This window comes from Mauremys reevesii, linkage group 5, assembly GCF_016161935.1.
Source record: "Mauremys reevesii isolate NIE-2019 linkage group 5, ASM1616193v1, whole genome shotgun sequence".
NCBI classification, from domain to species: Eukaryota; Metazoa; Chordata; order Testudines; family Geoemydidae; genus Mauremys; species Mauremys reevesii.
Genome location: NC_052627.1, coordinates 78,775,968 through 78,794,085, shown reverse-complemented (window position 1 = coordinate 78,794,085; position 18,118 = coordinate 78,775,968). Strand labels below are relative to the sequence as shown.

General features: G+C 38.0%; 1 protein-coding gene across 8 annotated transcripts in view; it reads right to left on the bottom strand.

The window, feature by feature from the left end:
• Positions 1 to 709: 709 nt before the first annotated feature.
• The window catches only part of TRAPPC11 (trafficking protein particle complex subunit 11), a 57,330-nt gene continuing 39,921 nt past the window's right edge, over positions 710 to 18,118 (bottom strand). For all 8 annotated transcript variants that reach the window (XM_039539587.1, XM_039539585.1, XM_039539588.1 and 5 more), the window contains 15 exons: positions 17,759 to 17,820; positions 17,531 to 17,663; positions 16,679 to 16,809; positions 15,921 to 16,076; positions 15,248 to 15,435; positions 14,390 to 14,538; positions 12,867 to 12,988; positions 10,905 to 11,024; positions 10,567 to 10,632; positions 10,303 to 10,459; positions 5,798 to 5,909; positions 5,088 to 5,179; positions 4,406 to 4,539; positions 3,260 to 3,427; positions 710 to 1,626 (listed from right to left, as the gene is read on the bottom strand). In XM_039539587.1, the coding sequence (XP_039395521.1) occupies positions 1,582 to 1,626; positions 3,260 to 3,427; positions 4,406 to 4,539; positions 5,088 to 5,179; positions 5,798 to 5,909; positions 10,303 to 10,459; positions 10,567 to 10,632; positions 10,905 to 11,024; positions 12,867 to 12,988; positions 14,390 to 14,538; positions 15,248 to 15,435; positions 15,921 to 16,076; positions 16,679 to 16,809; positions 17,531 to 17,663; positions 17,759 to 17,820 (1,835 nt within the window). In that variant the 3' untranslated portion in view covers positions 710 to 1,581. The remainder of the gene's footprint in view (positions 1,627 to 3,259; positions 3,428 to 4,405; positions 4,540 to 5,087; positions 5,180 to 5,797; positions 5,910 to 10,302; positions 10,460 to 10,566; positions 10,633 to 10,904; positions 11,025 to 12,866; positions 12,989 to 14,389; positions 14,539 to 15,247; positions 15,436 to 15,920; positions 16,077 to 16,678; positions 16,810 to 17,530; positions 17,664 to 17,758; positions 17,821 to 18,118) is intronic.

Here is an 18,118-nt window from a genome sequence, read left to right as displayed (position 1 = left end):
AGACATCTTGGAGGGAGGGGTGGTATGCGGGAGAAATTGTGTATTGGTGACTTATTTATTACTTACTTTCTGTATTGCATTTTCATAATAGTCTACTCAGATGAGCTTTACAGCTGTGTGGGAACTTGTTCTCTAAAATACGGTAGTTAATTTTACTTCAAGACATAGCAATGAGAACACTGATACACAGAGCACTGACGTACAGAGCCTTCACCTCCAATCATTGTACAGTGCGGGTTCAGTTGCCCAGCAACTGTCAAGCCTAATTGAACTCAGAACTCTGTCAGGGTTCCCCCCAACCCAGTTGTATAGGTCACACTATAACTATATCTGTACATAACAGTGAAATATGGACAGATAGTGTTAAGTAGAACACACAATATCAGTGATGAAAAGGGTAGGGCTATGCGGGCAGCTCATAGATCTGGAGGAGGTATGCAATAAGAAAAGTTTGGGAACCTCTGCCCTAAAGGATGCTGAAGGCAGACATAAAAGAATCAAGTCCAGAATCTTATCCACTAAGCCACTGGACAGATATCCAGTACATACAAATCAATATAATTGGGAAATGAACACATTCAGCTCAGTTTCACAAATATTCAGTTACAATAAGTCATTTAATATAACTTCACTTGGACAATAAATACCTTAATTTCCAGGAGATCAAAATTCAGTTGTTTAATTTAACTATTTAGAAAGTTAAACAATGGAAGATTTCACAACACAATTTTTATTTACATGATTTACTGTGAATATTTTAAATACCAGCTTGTGAAGCTACACAAGGATGTACCTCTAAACTGACATACCAGAATACTGTCAAAATGTTTTTGTCCTGGAAGTAGTGCATTTTTAACAATTCAAACCATTTCAGGTTAATGTTGGATGGTACAACTGTAATTAATGAAGCTACTCACAAAGACTCCATATTTTACTGACTAGTCACTGCTGAGTGAAACATTTTGAAGTACAGCTCACCTGGTACAAAGAGAGCCTTTTAAATTAATGACTCTGCTTAAAGCATTTGGAAGCCACTCAATGCCAACAGATCCATTTGTAGTAGTAAGTCATTTATAGATCTGAGAGTCCAGGCTGCTGCATACTGTTCTACCCTCTGAATATAAATAGCAAAAAAAATAAGTTTCTACCAGATCCGATCACTTTCAATGCTGTAAATCCTGATAACAAAAGTACAGACATTGCACCTCAAACCATCATTAATGAAGAAAGTGGCACTTCTCTTTTTTGGGCAAGTGAACCTGGTTTTCTTCATCTTCATTCTCAAGACATTCCACATACTACTACTTCTTAAAAGCATTTAAGATTCATGAAATTAACTTCAAGAGAAAGAATGTTCATGTTAAACAGTGCACCAACTTATTCCATATATTTATTCATTAGTGAAAGTTTATGAAAAACTAAATGTTTAAACATTAGTTCTGCTGATAGCTGTCATAATTGTAATTTAAAAATAAAAGTTTAATTCATAAAGTTTGATCAAAGCTATGGTTCAAAGAACAAAATTTTATACATTCTGTGCAACATCCCATTTCCTTCTAGTGCATAAGTCCATGTCTGCAGTTACGCAGCTGCGATAGAAGTATCATCAGCTTGTCGACCTTGTGGCTTTAAAGAAAAAGAAGAGTCAGTATAAAGATTATATATATAGTTATGAAATTCATCTAGCAACATCATCATAAATGACCAGGATGTTACAATGTCTAATCAGGGCAGTATCTTTCCTAGCTTCAAAGTATTTCTAATGGCAGCACAAAATATTGTGATGTTATCTACATTAAAGTCTTCTAACTCTCCCAACCGCCTCCATAAGCTCTTCAGGGCAGGAGCCATCTCTTTATATATGTTTGTATAGCACCTAGCATAGGGCCTGACCCTGATTGGACTCTCTGGGTACTACTACAATACAAATGTTCTATTGATGATGCTGATGATAAATAAATGCATGAAGCAGGAACAGCCCCAGAAGGTTCTAGGATAAGTTTGAAGTGGGGTCCCTTGGGAAAAGGAATATTTTAAGAGGAAAAGCATGGATGTGCACAGGAGCATACAAGAAAGAATATTGGGATTCTGATGACCTCAAAGAAGAGAAGAAAGGAATTAAAAACCTAGGGAAGTTCTCCTGTAAATGCTCAGAACTCCTTTCCCTGGGGGGAGCAGACCTTTGTGTTGACCTAACAGCAAGTCTTGATGACTGATCTAGGAGAGACATTGATTGACAGCGTGTAAAAATAATAAATTCCACTCAGCCCTCTTAGCTGCAGTAAAATTGGAGGAATGCAAAGACTGTTTGCAGGGAACAGAGAGAGGATTATAAATGTTCGAACAAGCCTTTCTCAAAGACACAAAGGAACACTTCAGGCCTCTCACTCACTGCTTATGCTCCAATAGGAAAGGTTAACACAAGATTCTGTAAAGGACAGACACAAGGCTAGCTAGCTAGCACTGTTTTGGGTAAAAGGCTTTAAAATAAGTGGGAAAGGGCCAGAAAGATTGCATGAAACCTGTTTGGCATGATGGGATGAAATGCAATTTTCAATCATAAGGTTTTCATAATATCTGAGAAGCTGAGTAGTTGAAAAAGTCTAGTATAATAAATTTCATGTGCGCTTAGAACTTCTCTCTCTAATAGTAACAGATTCAGAAATATTCTGGAACCCCACAAAACCCATCTCATGATGAACACCCGCACTTCACTTTCTGCAATCAATTCTCACCTGAGTAATATAAATATAAGATAGGGTGGCAGATAAATGAAAACTTGGAAATATTCTAACCAAATGCAGTTCCACCAATACTCAAATGCAGACAGAATTTTAACTGACGCTTTAAATTGAATGACTATTATCCTTCTAGTCACAAGATATTATCCAAATGTTCAGCATAATGGATAATATCCTGTGACCAGGAGGATAACAGTAATTCAGTAAAGTAATTCTGGATGGTTTTAAGAGCAAAGTGACTGTTGCTCATATAGAGCCCAGTCCAGCATTGTGTAGTGTCTGAGCAGATTGCTGCACCCACACAGAGCCCCAGTGAAGTCCACGGTCTCCATGTACACACAGCATTGTGCCTGTGCATCTTAAAGCAGACAAGCCTGCTCTCTAGTTATCGGTCCATTCAGTTAGTCTGCTAAGAGTAGAGCTGGGGTTGCAGTTTTCAAAAGCAAAATAAATTCCAAGTAACTTCTCAAAGAATTCATTTGTTATAAAGAGGCCAAAAGCCTCCATTGGAACCTTACCTTTACAAAAATGTGCGTTGGTATGAATCGTCTGAGCAACTGATTAGTGAAGTTTGGAATTCGCAGCAAGATGATATTAAGAGATGGTAACTGCTGATATCCAGCCATGAGAGGGTAGAAGTTATATAACATGTCCTGCTGTGTGCCAGGAAGGATTCGCAATCGCATCTAAAATCAAATAATTTCAGGAAAGAAATCTGTTTACATATATTAAACATTTGCACACTCCAAAGTTAAAAATAATTCTCTTAAATATTCTCTTTAATCAGTTTGACTAAAAAACGTTATTCAAAATATTACAACTCTTTCTTTTCTACCCAACTGCACACACTGCATCATATGATCAACATGAATTTCCTTAGCCTATCCAGAAAGACATAACTAGACACTCCTAGGACTGAAAATAAGTCATTTTAAGATTTAAAAAAAAAAAAAAGCAGCTTTGGACATACATGTTCCTCCAGATATATTGCTCATTCTTCAGTTCACCATGTCTTAAGGACGAGTATTTACTAAATAACTCTAGGGTAATTTGATCGGACTATAGCAGAGTTGATAGTAAGCTCATAGGCTATCACAAGGTAACATTTGAGAGTCTACCATTCACTTAAGGTAGCCCATGTTTGTTACAGTGTTTCTCTCTACATCACTTGATTCAAAGTGAGAGGAAAAAAGATGTAAATTTCCCAAGCCTTGTTTTGGTAGACAGAAATTTAACTGAGCTGGGAGACAGATTTGTTCTGAATATAGTTACAATTTATTTGTTTTTAATATTTCTTTTCCTGTTTTACATAAAGTTACATTAAAAACAACATTTAATTTTTAAATACAATTTATATAATCTAAAGCAGTGGTTTTCAACCCGTGGTCCGTGTACTGTGGGGGATCTGCAGACTATATCTAAGGGGTCTGCAAAAGGTTGTTGTTACCATTGAAAAGTGGTTTCCAAAACTTGGGTCCAATGACTATGTCTAAGATTTCCAAAGGGATCCACACCTCCATTAGAAATTTTTTTTTTAAGGGGTCCACAAATGAAAAAAGGTTGAAAACCACTGATCTAAAGAGTATGTTGAAGTCTATTAGAATAGTTTAACAGTGGTGTGAAAAGTAGCATCATGCAGTAGTGACAAAGAGGACAATCTGTACCTGTTTAAGACCAGAAAACATGAAGGCATCGCTTGGCTCCACAGATATTTCCACATCCTGGACTAAACTGGTCTTGTTTTGCAGGTGATATCTGACAGGTAAGGATTCTCTTACTCGACCAAATGATGGCAGATCTTTGGAGACAAAGGGAATGAATATAAAAGGTTACATAACCTGATATGTAAATAAATGTCTTGGTTTCACATACAAAAACCAAGTCTGACTCAATGAAAGTAGAAAGGTTTGCAAAATCTGGCACAAAACTCAGTATCTATAGTACAGCTGATCAGATGTTTCAGGAACGAATCATGAAAATATGTTATAAGTTTTCAAATATAACAATCAGCTCTAATTAGAAAGCATTGAAAGATATCAGAAATTACTGTTACAAGACTAGTTCTATGTATCACAATATCACTAATCTGCACTAACTGAGGGGGTGAAGAAGCAGTACAAGCATGGATTAGAATGACTAGAGAACAGGCGGGTACTGCATGGGCAAGGCTTTTTCCTCCAGCCCTGTTCTTACAGGAGAAATATGGTCATCTCAAGTCTGTGGCAGTAAGGATAAATGTGTGCCTATGGACCAAATTCTGCGAGACGTAATTGGGGTTTCAAAGCCTTGAGTGAACACTCCATGCATGCAGCCCAGGGCTAAATATTCCATTCATGTTAATATTACCTGCATTAACATGGAGTGGGATGCTTTCTACAATCACATGTGGTAGAGTGATCACAGTACAAACAACGGGTACACTTTCCACAGCTGAACTCCTATCAAAGAAAACAACACATGTAGACTGCATTTATATTCTTGACTAAGCCAAAAGAATATTGGGATCAAGCAGCAAGCTAACAAGCAATATTTACAGCAATCCCAACAGTTCAAAAAGGAGAAAAGTCTTACCTGAATGTTTTTATTATAATAATCTTGTAAAAACATCTAAAATCTTAAAATCTAGAGAAGACAGATGTATCTTATAATGACAGCTCTAAAAACAAACCCACATACAGAAACCTGTGATTGAGGTGGAAAAAATATTAGGTTCATTTATTTTTTTAAAACAGTACTTTTTATACAGCTGAAGTGTTCTTTAACTTGTCTTTCTTCCTCCCCTCCCCACATGTGAAGTGCTCCTTGGCTTTAGAAAACTTAAGAATTAGTGTAGGAGATCACACAGTTGAAAACTTAATAATAAATATCACCATTTAGATGCAATTTCAGCAGCATGCACATTTTAAAAAAATGGTTCCTACTGCTTTCACCCAAGACGATTTCACTGTGAGGATTAGTAATGGAAGAAGAAAAAGCAAAAATATATCCTCCCGAACACCCGCACCCTAAAAAAAAGTCATGAACTGCTTTAGAAAAACCAGACAAGAAATTCCTACCTCTTCCAGGAGATTATATAACGTCCGGTAGCCACTCCACCTTGAACGTTCGTAACTGATGGACACCGTAGGCAAAAGCATTCACTAGCACTCTCGCCTGTCTGCAAAACAACTATCAGCAATATTCTGCTTAATTTTAAAGTAAAAGACACACTGAATATTAGCACAGAAATGATCCAGAGCTGAAAAACTAAAGTTAGTAATACATACAGATTATATATACATTTTAAGAATAAAGGTGTTGTATATATACAGTTTGAGGGATCCCCAATTAATTCACAAACTGTACACGAAAACATTAGAGATAATGAGGTGCTCAGTCAGCACAGTAATGGGGCCTGTCATGTGATCCCTGGTCCCTGTGAGCAGAGCTGGGCACAGTTCCCCTGCACAGAGCAAGTAAGTCCAATCCAGCCAATTAAAAGGGTCTGGGCTACACCTGGACCTATAAAGGGCAGGAAATGAGAGAGGTAGGAAAGAATGACGGAGACAGGCTGTGCCTGGAGAAGGGAAGCCACAGTGGAGTGGCGGTAACTCTGGTGGTGGGTCCCTGGTGCAAGAGGCCAGGTGCTCTGGGAAGCTCCAGAAAGGGAGCAGAGCTAACTAAAGCCTGGTCTATTCTACAAAGTTAGGGTGAGGTAAGCTGCCTTGCATCAACCTAGTTGTGAATGTGTCTACACTTAAATTTGTCTCCCACTGAGGTAAGTGGCCTCTTATGCCGACATAGTAACACAACCTCCCAGAGCAGCACTGCACTAAGGTTAATGTACGGAGGTCAACACAGCACACAGACACTGCATTACCTATGTCAACCCTAACAGTCCTCCAGCAGCTTTCCCACCATGCCCCACGCTGACTGCTTTGTCACCATTGTGAACTCTACTGCCCAAGAATCACATAGACCTCCAACCCGTCGAAAGGTTTCCCCCTTGGCTTCACAAATATTATGCAGGACACAGCAGGCGGCTATTCCCATTGGGATATTTTTCTCACTGAGGTCCAATCTTGTGCTTAAACAATGCCAGCGTCCCATCAGTCGTCCAAAAGAACATTCAACTGTCATTCTGCACCTGCTGAGCTGGTAGTTGAATTGTTCCTTGGTGCTGTCAAGGTGGCTGGTGGTGAGCAACAGGTAGGCTGCAGATTACTGCTGGGAATGTTGAAATGCCAATAGTGATCCTGGCATTTCAACATTCCCAACAGTAATCTGTCAGTTGAGAAAATGTTCCTCCTTGCAGCTTTCTGAACAGTCCTGTGTTCTTAAAGATGTGAGCCTCATGTACCTTCCCAGCCCAGCCCACACAGACGTTGGTGAAGTATCTCTGGAGATCCATCAATGCTTGCATAACCATAGAAAAGTAGCCCTTTATATTGATATATTCTGTGGCAAGCTAATTTTGTGCCAAAATAGGGATATGCATGCCATCTATTGCTCTACCGCAGCTCGTGAACCCAACTGCTGCAAATCTATCCACTATGTCCTTTACATTGCTGAGGATCACAGTCCCATGTAGGAGGTGACTACTGGCCCTGCACACTTGCATGACAGTGGCACCCAGGGTGGATTTCCCGACTCCAAATTGCTACTGGTCAGTCTAGAATCAGTCTGGTGTTGCAAGTGGTGATTTTGCACTGTTGAAACTTGATTCTCCACTGTCAGCACAGTTCATGTTTTCAGTTCCTGCACTGGAGGGCTAGGGCAAGCTCAGCCCATAGATCCAGGAATGTTGCCATAGGCATCCGAAGGTTCTGCAGCCATTGCTTGTCATCCCAAACCTGCATAACGATGTAATCTCACTAGTCAGTGCTTGTTTCTGAGGCTCAGAAGTGGTGTTTCATCATCTGCAGCTTCTCTGTGAATGCCACCAACAACCTTGAGTTGGTTTTTGCTAAATTCTACAGCAATCTGTTCTACAAGAAATCATTATGTTCCCCACTGATTTGGTTCTTCTTGCAGCTCTGCAAATACTGCAGGATCATGTGTCCTGTGTTTCAATGCTCATGACAACAGTGCAGAGCTGTGCAAGCTCCATGCTTCTGTTGGCGATAACAGAGAGTGAGGAGGGCCCCACGGGTTTGTCAGATTTTGAAAACAAAAAAAAGCATGAAAATTATGGGATACAGATGACAATAGGGATATGGAGACAGTTGAAAACTGGGAATTTGACCCCATGCTCCCAGTCACCCCAGCGCAACTCCTTTCAGCCCCACCATGCATTGAGAAGACTTCCCAAAAGACTGCGTGCTAGACAGTTGCAGGTTGCATACTGGGATACCTATCCATGATGCACCACACTGTGCATTGATACAAGAACACCTGGTGAGTACGCGCACCGCTGACACAACAAGCCAAGCATACATACAAGCAACACACTAACTGCAGCAGCTTTATACCAACGTAACTTGTGTCAACATAAGTTTGTAGTACAGACATGGCCTAAGACTGGGAAGCTGCCAGGAGTACCAGAAGTCCCTGGGACGAGTGACCCTGAAGTTTGAAGCAAAGGAGTGAGTAAAAAGACTGTTTTATTTGTTTTAAGAAAATAAACCATCTTAAAAGGAGACCGGGCATGGCAGTATGTGCTTGTAAGCTGGGGAGAAGCCCTGCCCTGTGACAGGACCATAGAAATATGATGATTTGACAGATGATAGAGAACCTTCTGAACAGAACCATGGAATATCTAATATCCACACAGAGCAGACAGAATCTCCAAGTCACACTCAAAAGAGTAAACTGCACAGTACAGCTGATTCAGACTCAGGAGTTCCCTTCTGTTGTAAATTCCCAACATTTGAACTGTTTTTGTTCAGTTTCAGAACCTAAAGTAGAAATTTTGACATTTGCTGCAGAAAGTAAATTGTTTTGAAAAAAAAATCAAATCAGTTTGTTTTGGAAGTTTCTAACCAAAATTAAAAAAAAATTGGCTACTTTATTTTTAAACCGTTTTAAAAAATTTAGTTCAGTTTTGTTTTTTAAATTATTAACAGCTGCTGCTATTTAGAGCGCTTATTGTATCTTCTTGTTCAAAGACCGACATCATTCAGGGTACTAAAAACCGCAGCTACTTAGAGTATATAATTTTAAAATAAAATAAAAAGCCACAGGAGCCAGGGAAGCTGGCTCCCTGAACTACCTTGGGAGCCAGAGAGCCCAGGAAAGAGAGCCAGACAGGGAGTCCTGGCTGAGCTGTGAACCATGGAAGCCACTACTCACCAGCAGCCAGCCAAGTGGGCTGCGCAGGGAGCCTGGGAAACTAGTTGGAAGGTGGGCTGGCATGCCAGCCTGGTTTCTGGTGAAAGTTTCAACAGAACTGGCACGTTCTTGTGGAACACATCGATTCCATAAAATCAACATTTTCCAACAAAAACTGCAGTCAACGTTTTTGACTACTGTACACTACTCATTTTATCTATCTGTCTCAGAAGGATGGAGAACATTATTGTTTAACTACAAGATATTCTAACTAATAAGGCAGTATTCAATACAGGATGGAGAAATTTCTTGCATGTTCTTCCTAGGCTAGTCAGAATAGATTCACACACTATTTCATGCCTGTGTGTGTAATCCTATGTATGGACTTGTTTAAATTTCATTCTATAGAGGCACGGTATGCACATTTCAAAAGCCATATGCAGTACATGAAAGCCAAAAATTGTAAATTTCTTTTGCTCATGAATGGCTGATTAAGAGGCTGTGCTCTCTGGTGCTTCACTTGAGATCTGATTTTTAAGATTTTGGCTACTGACCTTTTATTTCCATTTTACTAAAATTTAGAGAGGGGAAAGAAGTTTATTTGGATTTTTTTGGTCGATATTTTTAGCTCATTTTAAAACAAGCTTATTTAGTTCATGCCCTATTTGGTGCCTGAGATATTCAACAGAACCAGAGACAGTTCCTTCTCTCTCTTTGTAAATAGCTCCTGAACACAAAAAGAGCGTTGGTCACAGTCAATTCTTTTGGCTTATGTAATGAGAATGACAGCTGTACAAAACTTGAGTGTGGTTCCATATAGCAATACTCATCTTTGAAGAAACTGCTTTATATTTCCCATATTAATGTTACCTTTCAACAAATAAGGTTTTTAGAAGATTAAGAAATGGCCAGCAATTTTAGAAACTTTCATATAACATTTTAGAATTTATATAGTAGTGAGAATTCAGTCACCACAACCACTTTCAGAAAGCAGTGCTAAGCAAAATTCTACCTAACTCACACTCTGTATTGGTCTCTATTCCAATTCAGATCTGCAACTGTCTAAATTAGATTTTTCCATGCTTCTCCATGTAAAATAACTAGGAACAGCTGAACAGGGTACAAACTAAGTTTCACCTTTAATTTTTTTCCCCTTGTGAGTTCAGCTCAAAGTGCTAACATTACTTCAAATAATTTAGAGAAACTCCAAATGAATTTGTCAATAAGGTATTAAAATGTATTTCTTCCCAATTCCCACTCCATTCTCCTCAAAATATCTTATTTAAGAAGCAATAATAATCTAAATTCTCACCATTCTCCACATAAGATTCCAGTTGGTCTACTGGTACCATGGAAGCTGAAAGTTGTAGCTGGCTATTTATAATAGTGAGAGCCCAAGGTGAAGCACTCAGAATGTCTGCCATCAGTAAAAAGGGTATGTCTGCAAAGACTCTGTCTAAATGTTCAAACTACCAAGAGAAGAGACAAAGAATGCATCAATATTTTACTGGTCACATTTCGTTTACTCAGATTTTTATGATTCTAAGATATGTCAATCAACTTTCAAAACACATACCTTTGAAGAAACAAATTTAACAGCAACATCAAAGGGAAATACAGTTTCTATAGTTACAGTTTCATCCTGCATGGAGGGGGGAAAGATTGTATTAAATTTCAAATCTAGATATTGACATCAGATTACAGGCGACTAAATTCATCACCACCTGCCCCAGCCCTCTCCAGGGCATCATCTGCTTTGGCCCTCCCCTGCAGGATGGGAAGACTGTGGGCACCATTGAAATTAGGCTCGTTCTTAAAATCACACACAAGTAATCCAAATCCCTTAATCATTTCATATACGAACTAACTTGAAATGAAGAGTCATTCCAAACTGCTGAACTCAACAGATCATACCCTGTGACACTTGCAGATTATCTCTTTGTCCTCAACAGTAGCACTGATTAAATAGGAAACATAGACCAGAAACATCCTGGTACCAACTGTTCCACAACGAATGTATACTGCTTTTTCCAGCTGTAAAATATAAAGATAAAATTAGTTAAATAGTACTCAAAATGCAACCAGCAAGTCCAGAGCTGTCCTTTCAGTCATTTAGTGTACCTCAGTTAACACAGACTAGGGGAACCATAATGGACAACAATTGCTTGTCTTCAGCACTGGCAGCATAAAGTGTGACACCAATACAAGAATAGCACAGCTCCGGCCATTCCACTAGATGTTCTCCTGCTATTTACACTAGTAGGCTGGAGCCATTACTAGGTGTCATTTGCCATAACAATGTTTAGCACATCTGGCATATAAATATCTTGCAGTGCTGGCTACAAAAGTGCCATGCAAATGCCTGTTCTCACTTTCTAGAGACATTGTAAATAATAAGCAGGCAGCATTATCTCCTGCAAATGTAAACAAACTTGTTTGTCTGAGCGATTGGCTGAACAAGAAGGAGGACTGAGTGAACTTGTAGGCTCTGAAGTTTTACACTGTTTTGTTTTTGAGTGCAGTTACATAACAAAAAAAATTCTACATTTGTAAGTTGCACTTTCATGACAAAGAGGTTGCACTACAGTACTTGTATGAGGTGAATTGGCTGAACAAAAAGTAGGACTGAGTGGACTTGCAGGCTCTTAAAATTTTCATTGTTTTATTTTTTAATGCAGTTTTTTGGTACATAATTCTACATTTGTAAGTTCAACTTTCATGATAAAGAGATTGCACTACAGTGCTTGTATTAGGTGAATTGAAAAATACTATTTCTTTTTTTTTTTAATAGTGCAAATACTTGTAATAAAAAATAAATAAAAAAAGTGAGCACTGTACACTTTGTATTCTGTGTTGTAATTGAAATCAATATATTTGAAAATGTCAAAAACATCCAAAAATATTTAAATAAATGATATGCTATTATTTGTTTAATCACTCAAATGCAATTAATTTTTTTTTAAACCACTTGACAGTCCTAGTTCAAACCACATGAGTTTTACAGTATTGCTCTGTGGAGAAGATGTAGGAAGACAATTACTGTTTGTAGCAGACATTAACTGCTGTCCATTTCATGAACCCAATCCTTCTCCCTTCCTACCATCACCACCATAAAAAAAAATTAAAAAATAAAAAGTCAGTATGTGTCACTCAACTCTGCATCCTTATAAGATTTAGCACTCAGGCTGTTAAATTATTAGTACAGCCTACAAAGCTTCCAGTGTGCACTTACAGAAGATAGTGTGATTCTTTAATATTTGCCATCTCCTAAATGATATGTAGCACATCAAAGTCAACCCACAACCAGAAGAACTAGTGCATCCTGAATTCATTCTCCTCTTTCAAAGTGGTGAATGAAAATTGAGCATTTCCTTTATCCCCTTCCTTCTCTTTAGCTTTATATCACAATATGAAATCCCTCTAATGTCCACTCTGTGCCAACCACCTTGACAATTCTGAGAGACTCTTCAGCATGCTCAGGTACTTAAACTTAACACTAAGGCAGTAATAAAAAAAATCTTCTTTCTGTCAAATACACAGTTGAGATAACTTTGTGTTAAAGGATTCACAGTTCAGATCAGCCTCCTTGGATTATATTAATTAGATCTCTTCACTCTTAGTATCACACACAGCCCTCAACCCCATTCCATCGAACTAGCTCATAGAACTAAAATGTAAGGAAGTCAAAGGCTCATCCCTTGAATAAAACAACTGCTGCATTAAGATAGAAGCCCAGATACTAGGCATAATCACATCTGAAACTAAATTCTGGTCCTTCTGATATCTGTATGAAAGTATTTTTACTAGCCAATGTTCATTTTCAGTTTAGCTATTAAACATTTTCCTAATTGGAGTGGGGGCAGTAATTAAGTTCACCTTTTCTCCTGGCTGTAAATCTCCTACAGGGATATCAGGAAGTAATGCAGGATAAGAATCATCACAGATTTCTGTTCCATTAAGGGTCACATGAGTTTTCTGAGTCAGATTGGCATCTTGCCCTAGAATACAAATATACTGTTTTTTATACCCACATAATTATCCTGTTAATTTATCACCATGGCAAGTGGGCACTATTTATGCATATTAAAGTATGCATCACAAAAAACAATCACCACTGCTACCAGACATATGCCTCAACCAAATGAGCAACAGCAGCAAGACACAAAACTACAACATGAATGCATCACAGAAGAATTTTTTTTTTGTGTGTACACAGATTGATGGCCTTTCAGCAACCTATGCCAATTGGTGAAGGGGGTTGGTGGGAAATGTACAATTCATAGTCATAGGGGTCAAATAGTGAACAAGATATCCTTTATTTTGCAATGCAATATTTTAAATGAACAAGGTCTTCCATACTTTAAAACACTGAACATATATAAGACCCAATTTGTAAAAATTCATAGGAATCTTGCTCAGTTATGGGTTGACTGGGTTTACAAAGACCATGACTTGTTATGAAAAAATCTCAGAAGTCACATCCTGTCACACGTCATGGATGCCTTGTCACATGGAAAACAATCTTTCCTATAACAGAAGTGTTAAATTTTGATAGTTCTTTTTAAGTAATCAGCAAGCCCATAATGACCTTGTGTATAAAATTTTCAGACGCTGAGTAAGGGGGAACACAGATATGGTGTCAGATACTCCATTATGAATCTGATCGAAAAACTTCAGTGAAGTTGATCAGTGGGAAGGCTCCCATTTCTATGGCCTTTGGATTAGACTCTGCATGATCTTGTATTATAATATACAGACAAATGCATTTTAGCAGTTATCCATACAAAGCAAAGTGTATTTCTCAACCACTACTGTCATCAATAGGTATAACATCAAGAATTCAAAAGCCAAACTAACAGCATGCAACTATGTGAAGCTACCTGGAATGTAACTTTTACCCTGTCCCATAATTTCAAATGGGACAAGATTGGTCCCATGTTGTCCAACAGAAAAATACAAGTGTATTTGAAACATTACTTTTAATCTAATTCTGTAACAAACTTGCTAGCAGCTCAGCTAAATAAAAAAAATCTACCATCTGTTTGTTGTCAAAAGTAACTTTACAGTATTGTTAGATCACGAGAAAATTCTCTTTTAAATCCCTCCTTAAAACCTGACTTTTTTGTTGATGCCCACAAAACACTACTGTTTAGTATTGGTTAAGCTGGCAATACCTGCGAATGAGACCTTTGTTACCACTCATTTCTTCATACACCTCTGTCTCCACTATTGTGCTGTCCACCTCTTAAACCCCATCCTGTGTAGCTGTTAATTGACCTATTATGATTTGTGTAAATCCTAGATTTAGACTGTGTGCTCTCTGTGGCTCTGTGTTAACTCTTTGTACAATAACTAGGACAACAGGACCCTTAAGATGCTACCATGACAGAAATAAATACCTGGTTTTAAACCTGCCGTGAGCTTCACATCTTTGGCAACTGTCTTTTCATGTGACTGGACTGTCACAATCAAACAATACATTTCATTAGTCAGGGCAGGAGGTTCATGTTGGAGTTGAACAGAAATATTTGGCACTCTAGAAATGATCCTTTAATCAAAAAAGAAAAAACTGGTTAGTTACTCCACATTTCTTGGATGGCTCAATATTTAGTCCATTTTAGTTAGGATTAAAGTTGCCTATTGCTCAAATGAGAACTCCAGGGGAGATATATCCTGTTTCACTAGTCTCTGAAATGCCTGAAAATCAGTGGCATGGAACACTGGCACAGATCCTATTAAAGAGTTGGGAGCTCACATTTCTGTAACCAGAGATACAGAATCCCACATTAAACAGCAAATGTTGTGAAAGTGAGGATTTAATTCTTCTGAAAATGTCCAGTTAGTATTAAAGTTAGTAAATAGATTAAAAATTATTTCCTTGTATAGCATTTTCAGGCCTCTTTGTGTATTTATATACTGCTGTAAATAACTCTTCCTTGTTTGTTTTACCTGGAAAAACAATTGGACAGGATGAATAAAAAGGGGGCTAAAGCCTGTTTTGTCATGGCCCAAAGATAGACCAATGAGATACTGAGATCAACCTCTTCCGTAAGCTCTAGCTGTTCTTTAAAAAAAAAAAAAAAAAGAGGATTACTGACTAGGGGGTGGACAGTAGGTAAGTCAGAAAATAAATCCTTAAGAGCTACTTATTTGTGTTCAAAAATGTACATTTTAGTTTTTATTTATTTTACAAAGATCCAATACACATGGGGGATATTTTTGATATTCACCATTATGCATTTTAAACTTTTACCTACATAGTGTTTGCCTGAATAGTCAGGCTGTCCCAATGAACCTCATTATCTGGAAGTTTAGGTTGCCGTTTGAAGGAGCGAGCTGCCTGCAACGCTTCTTGAGATGAAGCAGCATCTCCTCCTCCTCCACGCCAATTCAGAATCACGCATCTGCCAGTTTCGGTGCCCAGGATTAAATCCACAGAGGTGATCTGAAACATGTTTATTCAAATACAACTTTTTTTCCCCCCCTCCTCCAGTCATTTTGCAGTACACACACACACACACACACACACACACTTTAGATACAACATACATACATACCCCTAAAACTGCTTGCAGCACAGGAGATTAAAATCTCAACACGCTGGCTCTATGGTCCAGGCAGTTTCACTTAAGCAACTGTGGCAGTATGGGGATGCATGTGTGCAGACATATTTCTGTGTACACGCACACACACACACACACACACACACACACACACTCCTTTAATATGAAGCTCTTGGTATTTTTCACTCCCTCCTGTCCCTTTTTCTACTCAGTTTTTTGAAGTGGGTGCCAATCTTGTAATGCTATTTACAAAACAAATTATATTTAAATATACACAATATGGTGACATTACTAACTGGTAAAGAACTGCAGTCAACCTTGCAATTTTGAGCTTGACGAGCCAAACCCGTGAATCTAGATAACTAACCTCAATCTTCTTTCCCACATCTTCACTTTTTGCAACAAATTTGAAAGTGAACTTTCTTGTTTTACCCGGGACTAGGCACACTGGTCCCTGGGATGAATATTCCAGAATGTCACTTTTCTGATATGCTTCTTCTACCACACAGTACTGATTGTATTCCTATAGCAAGTGAGAAAAACTAAGTTATCCTATTGCTGAGAATATATTATCTATATAATGAATGTTGACAATCTGTGTTACTAGACTAAAGTTGAAATCCTGTTAGAGCTCTCTGCTTGTCATACCAGTGAACAATTAGTGTTATGGATCATAAACCTAATGTATTTAGGCAACTGATAGATACAAGTTTATTTAGGATAAAAAGTTTCCTCTAACAAGTAGTCTCAAATAGTACTGCATAATTGCACTTTGCAGTAATTAAAGTGCAATTATCCTAGTTAATGTAACATATAGAAAGTCTTATTTGTAATTCTAGATTATTTTAAATATGTTTAATTTCAGAAGTGTTGTTTTAGGAGTACCACAAGGAGACAAAAAACTGTATTGTTGTCTGTACTAAATCAGTAATGTTTTTATTAGATCAGTATAGTCCTCAGTAGAAGAGTGACAGAGAAGAAAACACTAACAGAAAAATAAAAGGTAAAAGTGTCCCTTTTTCAATAAACTGGAAAAGTATAATGAAGCTGCAAGGTTATCGTAAGACCCATTATGAGAAATTAACCTTCCCCTAACAGATGATCACACATATAAAACATAGTTACCTGGTTATTGAAGCCGACACATAGTTTAGAAAACCTGATTGGATGAGGACAATCAGCTTTCAAGTAAATATCGAACTCAACAGGAACATCAACATGAAAACTTGGAGCAAGAAACTTTGCTTTGCATTGCACTAGAATTTAAAACAAAAAGGTCTTTGTTAAGTTGATAAGACTGTGAAGCTGGAAAACTGAACTCCACCATAAACTCCCACTTCCTGGGTATACCTTGTACATGACACGTCTACACAGAACAATATTTTAGTTCCACCTATTCATAAATATACCAAGGTTAAAATGCTGCCTTCCTACATGAAGCTAGGTAATACTGGGGACCTACACAGGGCTTTGGGAGACACAGGAGGACAGAAGTTCAGCAGAACACTTTCACTGCAATTATGCAGCTGCTAATGCCCCCCGCTTGTATTTGTGGGGTTTAAGCTAGGAAACAAGGATATGTACATCCCTGGAGAGTTCTGTTTCCGAGGTACAGCATCCTCTCTCAGCAGAACTTTCTCTTTCTTCCACTGTATGTTAGGCCTTCAGTGGACCAGTTGCAGCTCAGAGGATTCTTCCTGAGACAGGGCTCTCAAACTGTTTTTGTACCAACTATATTTATCCACATCACCTCTGGGAGAAGGAGAAAGGGAAAAAATGTAATTTGGATTTTCTGACCATCCTCCCACCCCAGTGATGTAGATAAAGAAGAAATGGATTTGTTGCCATAAGCTCTAAACGCTGGTAGTTAGAACATGTTTTGCATATTTATTCCTCCTCAGTGGCATTTACAGCAAATGAGTGCAATTTACAACACCAAAGTATAATTTAAAATAATTTAAAAGCTTTGTGACTTACCAAATGGTACAAAATCTTGAACTTCTATTGTAAAAATATTGCTGCCTGCTAGGGAAACGCGGTCAGTCCACAGCTTCTGTGAAGCTTTCACAGCAGAAGCATCACAATCAGGTTCTGGATCTGGGCTCTCATTCTATACCCAGATAGAAGGTTATAAAATAAAGATTTAATCCGATATTGACAAATCTTTTGAACACATTTCAAGCAAGCTAAATTCTACTTGCTTACCATGAGAACTTTAATCAGGTTCTTTTCTATCCGAGACTTCTGTTCTTCTTTTAAAGTCGATGCTAATGAACAGAATTAAGGAAAGCAAACTACAAAACCAGGAGAATCCCAATCTTTCATCAGTATTAACAGAAAGTTAGTCCCTGAACTAAGACACCTAAAGCATTCATCTTCAGAAATCTACCACTTTCATGCAACACTTTCCATGATAATTTAATATTTTCTATCCATTTTAAGTCTTTCCTCTTATTCTCACCTCAGCCAATAGGAAGACACTCAATTGTGGCAAAATAAACTTCTGTTTCCAAACTCTGGCTACGTGAAGTACTTTATAGCTTACAAGATGGAAAAATTCCAAAG